Below are 6000 nucleotides of genomic sequence, written 5' to 3' on the forward strand. Positions count from 1 at the left end.
AGCAATTTGGATTCATCATTTGGTAAGGGTACATAGGTAGGGCTGGCATGTGTTAAAGAAAAATTGAACCAAAAACCAGTAAAATAGCCTAGTAGATAAGGGGGGTTAAGAAAAGCTAATTCGGTTGAGCTAGATAGATAGGCAAAATGGTGGTGAAGAGGATATATGAGAAGGAACATAAGTGGAGACATCTACTAAGCAAAAGGTGTTAAGTCATCTCAAAACAGATTTTTGGGCTTCTCGTGTATGCCGTAACTTTTCCATTCTCTGCTTGCGTGCGAATGCATGATACATGGTGTCTACATGTAATGGTCTCAACAATAATCCATGTGAAGTACCACCCTCCCATAAGATAGAGCGCATGCGCGCTTCAAAAAATTGTTGTTGCACATTCCAAGATTTACGTGATTGCCTTTCTTGCTGTGCTTCAAGTCGCCTCTGCTTTGCTAACTCTTTATCTGCTTCTGCTTGTGCTCTTTTCTTCTCCTTCTCCAATCTTTTTGATTCCCTTGCCTTGGCTATCTCTTGCCTTTTTGCGGTTTTTTCTTTCATACTTTCCATGTATTGAGTGGAAGTAAGAATCAAGCTATTGGTGTAGTCGACGAAGGCTTCTCTATTCACCTGTCTCACACATACATCTTTTGATGGTATCCGCAAGAGATCAATAATGTGTGAATCTGCGGGCTGCCTTTGTAGTATAGAGAAATTATGAATGGCATTTTCAACTTCAATTTCTGTCCCTGTCTGCCCTGTTGAACTTGACCTTGCAGTGTTTGTTTCGTTCATGTGACTGTTTGTACCTCTATTACCTAGAGGAGTGAAAGGACTGGATGAGGCTGGCTGTGAATCTGCAGGCTGTCTTTGTTGTTTTGAAAAATTGTGATTGGCATTTTCAGCTTCAATTTCTGCCCCTGTCTGCCCTGTTGAACTTGACCTTGTAGGGTTTGTTGCATTCAAGTGACTGTGTGAACCTCTATTGCTTGCTAGAGGAGTGAAGAGACTGGATGATGCTGGCTGATTTACATTGACTGTATGCACATCACAACTGGTAAGCATGATTTCATGTGGCCCGTTTTGGAAGTCGAGAACATCACCTTCTTCCATTAGCTGTGTAAATGTCATCACTTGCTCTATCTCTCCATGTTCTCTTAAAATGTCCTCATCTAGCTGAGCAGCCATGCTGTGTAAGGCAAAAATTGCCTCGTCTTCACTATTCGCATGCATTGGTGTGCATGGCACTACAGATGGATTATCATCGATGTTAGTACCTAGATCTGTCCCCAATCCAGCTGTCGAGTCTTCAATTAGGTTGATGTAAGTTCCTGGCATGCCATCAAAGCGAACGACTGCTGAATCTAATGGCCATATGCCGGTTGCACGAAACCCGGCCTTAATATTAGCTTCCATGAAAGAAGTTTGAATAGCTCTAGACACTATAGATGCGAGTTCTGATTTTGTTGCTTGCCTTGAAGCAGTTCGCTGCTGCCAAATATCTCTCTCTTTTCGAAACTGCACTTTCAATGATTTGAATACACTCACATCTAGAGGTTGAAGCCTGTGCGAAGTGTGGGCGGGTAAAGTGATTATGTCGATTCCAGCAGCATGATCTTTTGCCACGACATCTAGGGACACATGACTTCCATGCCCGTCAAGGATAAGTAGATGCCTGCAATCCTTGCCCATTGTTTGGGTTATTGCATTATCAAAATGCTCCAACCATGCTTGAAAAAGGTCCCCTGTCATCCAAGCTTTCTTTTGCATTGCCATGGCTGCTCCTGGCTCGCAATGCTGAACATAATTCATAGTAATGCGGCTGCCCTTGAAGATATAATAGGATGGTATGGCTTGACCTGCGGCATTCACACAACACAATACCGTCATCCACTCTCGCGAATCACAAGTGATTCCATACACTGCTTTTGCTCCTTTCTTCGCTAACACCTTCATACCCTTGTCCCTAGAGCCTTGAAATCCGGTCTCGTCTGCATTCCAAATGTTGGTAGGTGGGTAACAATGCTCTGTGTATAACTTCTGAAGGTTTTCGTGCAGTGTCTTTACTATCTCTGTCTTGAATTTGTTAGCTCTAGATTGATCTAATCCCTCTGACACTCTGAACACTAACTTAGGATGTCTTCTGCGGAAGCCTTCCCACCAGCTCTTTCCAGGAATACCGTTTGAGAACGTGGTCTGTCTTGTCTGGCAGATTTCAGCAACCTTCAGCTTTACATCAAGTACTGACACTCCATGCCCAGACTCACACTTTGAAAATATCCATTGAAGGAGAGCTTCTTCTTCTGCAATGCTCAGTTGTGTCAGTGGTCCTTTTTTCTTCTTTTGGGTTCTCCCTTCTTCCCAATTAGTAATAGCAGACCTGCTTATACCAAATTGAAGAGCACACTTGCGTTAGGAAAGGCCTTCCTCTCGGACTTGAAGTGCTTTTGCCATGTCTTGTTCTGTCCAAGTCAAAACTGTGCGCTTTTTGATCTTTTGAGCAGTTAGCTGGTTGTCTTCTTCATTTTCAAGGGGCAAGTGAATTGATGCATCTACAATGGCTTCTATCTGAGTAGTTGTGGATGTTTGTCTGGGGAAATTAGGCTTGGCTTGTTTCAGAAGTGGTGGCTTTTTGCTGGAAGGTAGAGGCTTGGCTTGTTTAGGAAGTGGTGGCTTCTTCCTTGTAGAAGTTCTGGTTACTGAGAATAGTGGTTTTATGTGGCTGTTGCTCCCATGTACCTTTGAGGAAGTGAAACTGTTGGCATAATTTTTCCTTGAAGTTTTTCCATGTTCCCTTGGGGAAGAATGATTGCTGACAGTAGACTTTTGTGCTAGTGTAAATCTTACTCTCTTTTTGCACCTCTGCGGGGATGTGACTGTGGAATTTTGTTTGGCCTGTGGCACATGTGGATTGTTGCCTTTAGTTTTGATAGGTGAAACTTCGATGGACTGTTTTCTTTTTGCCATACCTGTGAATCAAATGTCAATATCAGGGTTAGTCTTGCATGATTCAGAACTAATTATAATTTTATTCGTTGAATGGGACATTCTGAATGTAAATTTTAAGTGGCATGGAACTAAATCTAAAAGAACATGAACTATAAAGATAAAAAATAAACCACTTTAGTGAAATAGAGCTCATGTGCGGTGTAACCAAAACTGTAAATACATGAACTAGAAAGTAGAAGTAAAAAGTTACTTGAGGAAAGCAAAATCTTATGTGGGATAAAACTGAAACTGATAGCACAGAAATAAGAGAACCAAATATGAAAGAACATGAACTCGAAAGATAAAAAATTAACAACTGACTATAGAGAAATAAATCTTATGTGCGGTGTAACCAAAACTGAAAATATATGGACTAGGAAGTAAAAGTAAAAACAAACTTTAGGGAAGTATATTATGTGGGATGGAACTTAAATTGACAGTAGAGAAATAAGAGGGTAAAAAGAGACTTACTCCAAGGTAGTTTGAAACAAAGTCAAACTGAAATGTTTTCCAAAAGCCGAGAGTATTCCTTGACTGAGAACTTTCTTTTGGGAGGGGGCTTGGGTGGAGTAGTTTTGGGACTGTGGTCCTCCTTTGGTTTAAGGGATGAGGTTGGATGTTTGGGACTGTGGGCTTCCTTTGGTTTAGGAGATGAGGTTGGATGCTTGGGTGTCACGAATGGAGCCTTTCTGCGAGGAAGTTTGCACATGAAAATCGGTAGGACATGCACTTTGCCACAACAACAAACCCTTCCCCCGTTCTTGTGCAACAAGAGAGTTGTACAAAGAAGACCTTCGAGTTGTGGGTGTATGTCAATTAGACATGCCTTGCATTCACAAGGAGCAGTTGAGGCCATACTGTTCTAATCGGCATCTCTTTTCAAAAGTCGCTGGAGAAATTGTCTGCATGCATTGAAGTGGTTTGTGATGGGAAGTAATATCTTAAAGGTGTGTTAAGTAGAGTTCAAACTGCCGTCACAAACTTGCTGAAATTGGGATTAATGTTGTCCTGCCTCAAACTGTCATAAGAGCAGGAAAGTGGGTATAACATGTTGAAGGGTGATGAAAGCTGAGGTTGTAGGGGAGTGTTTGTGGGCTGATGTTGCAGAGCTGAAGGGGTGTGTGTGTGTGTGTGTGGATTGATGTTGCTGGCTGTAACTCATCTGTCATTACAGCAAGAAAGGGTGATGGTGATGAAATTAGACCTTGTATGGGGGTGTGTGGGTTGATGTTGTAGAGCTGTAGGAGTGTGTGTGTGTGTGGGCTGATGTTGCTGGCTGCAACGCTATCTGTTCTTGTTTAATAGTGCAGTTATTCTATTGAGAAATTAAAGTTGTTGATGAAGGTTGTTAGTGTGCAGGTGGTGGGTCAGTATGCATCAGATCATGGACGGGAGGGAAGAGAAGTTAGGGTCAGTCATCTTCATCAGGACGTTGGATTTGAAGCAGATCGTGACCTTGTTGGAACATCATATTTCTTTTATTATGTACGCGAAAGGATCCTATCATGAGACAGAAAGGGTCCCGTCCGTCTTTATTTCCACGTAAATTTTCCCTCTCAACTGGACTAATAATGGTTTACTCCTCGTCTTCTTTTGTCCCAAAAAAGTGTCCCATGAAAGGGCCTTGGTTTTTTAATGGCCCCTTTACCCTAGTGAGCAAGCACAAGTTTCCCAAGTCATGTGAATCTCACAGAATAGGCATATGCTCCAGAAACAACGTTAGTGTTTACATACGCACATGGCCTAAAATTGTCAAGGTGGAACGAAGAAGTCAGAGGTTAAGCATGCAACTCAACAAAGCGAACACACTTCTGAAAACAAGTTGAGGCATTAACATGTCCTCTCTCTCTCTCTCTCTCTCTCTCTCTCTCTCTCTCTCTCTCTCACACACACACACACACAGCACAAGTACTTGCGCTGAGAGAGAGAGAGAGAGAGAGAGAGAGAAAGAGAGAGAGGTGGCTTATGAGATGGGGGAGGTGAAGCAGCAGAAGGGTTTCTTCAAGGCAGAGGTTGAGGAAGATGACGATGATGAGGACGAGGGGACGTTTCATGAGTGGCTGAAGGAGGGTCTCCCTTCTCTCGCATATCTCATCTCCCTCTTGCAATGCCTTATTTTGGCCTAATTGTCCCAACTCGCTTCTCCCGCTCCCCTCTTCATTCCTCTTACCACACTGCATTTTCTTCTCTTTCTAGTGCCCATCAATTACGTTCCCCCCAATAGTAGATGACCATGACAACCCTCGCTCAGAGCACCTTAAAATCTTTGTTGTAATCAACTCTCGAGATCAACTATACAAGGAAATTGCATCACCACTACATGCTGCCAATAGAAGTGGTGGAGTCTCTCTCTGGCTCTGTGATTCTAATTGTTTCCCATCAACCTTGGCCAAGGAGGAGACGATCCTCGAGAGAAATTTCACTTCCCGTGACGTTGAGCTAAGGAGCTATGGTGTAGCTCTTGGATTTCAACCTGCAGAAGCAAAAGGAGATGGAGATGGTGGCACGTGTGAGAGGGAATGCACAACACGATGGAGCAGAAGGTGTTGCAAGTGCAAATGAACGACGACAGTGTACATATGAGGGAAGCGATGTTGCTCCACAATTAGATGTTGATTAGTATGGCCGGCCGCCTTCGGCGGTCTCTCTCTCTCCCCCTCTCTCCCTCTTTATCGCGTGCAAAGGGGCTTGTTTTTGTTTTGGACTTTAGCCTTCAGGTCGCAGATTGCGACACGTGTAAAGGGCTCCCCCTTCCGCCAGATTCTGTTAGTAGATTATGTTAGTAGATGGTGAGGCCAAAGAGGCCGCCTTCTCAGCTGAGAATGTACATGAGGAGGTCTCATTTCCCTTATCTTCTAGGCCTATGGACATGTGAGTTGCACAATAGGTTTGTGGATGCACTCACCTTGGCGTGCGAACAACAGGGCCGAAAACCATAATGCAGCTTATGAATATGGAAGGCTTAACAAGGGAGAATGTAGTGAGCCAACTACAAAAGTATTGACTATATTTGAAGAGGGT

General features: G+C 43.3%; 1 protein-coding gene and 2 pseudogenes across 1 annotated transcript; 2 read left to right on the forward strand and 1 right to left on the reverse strand.

The window, feature by feature from the left end:
- Positions 1-4813, forward strand: part of LOC147455125 (uncharacterized) — a 28035-nt pseudogene extending 23222 nt beyond the window's left edge.
- LOC147455126 (uncharacterized) lies at positions 214-2610 on the reverse strand. Its single transcript, XM_086515161.1, has 2 exons — positions 828-2610; positions 214-677 (listed from the first exon to the last, which is right to left on the reverse strand). The coding sequence occupies exons 1-2, from the start codon at positions 1945-1947 to the stop codon at positions 214-216; spliced, it is 1584 nt and encodes a 527-aa protein (XP_086371287.1). The 5' UTR covers positions 1948-2610.
- A 136-nt stretch (positions 4814-4949) lies between the features above and the next one.
- LOC147455127 (uncharacterized) lies at positions 4950-5599 on the forward strand (annotated as a pseudogene).
- Positions 5600-6000: the final 401 nt, after the last annotated feature.

The sequence above is a fragment of the Adiantum capillus-veneris genome, chromosome 6, assembly GCF_014529385.1.
Source record: "Adiantum capillus-veneris isolate H3 chromosome 6, ASM1452938v2, whole genome shotgun sequence".
Classification (NCBI taxonomy): Eukaryota; Viridiplantae; Streptophyta; class Polypodiopsida; order Polypodiales; family Pteridaceae; genus Adiantum; species Adiantum capillus-veneris.

What these genes read in the sequence shown, in the direction of transcription:
- LOC147455126 (XM_086515161.1), bottom strand. Translation starts at nt 1,947, where the DNA reads ATGAAGGTGTTAGCGAAGAAAGGAGCAAAAGCAGTGTATGGAATCACT. An exon ending in TTCACAGCCAGCCTCATCCA is followed by an intron (nt 678 to 827) that starts GTCCTTTCACTC and finishes GGCAGCCCGCAG; the next exon opens with ATTCACACATTATTGATCTC.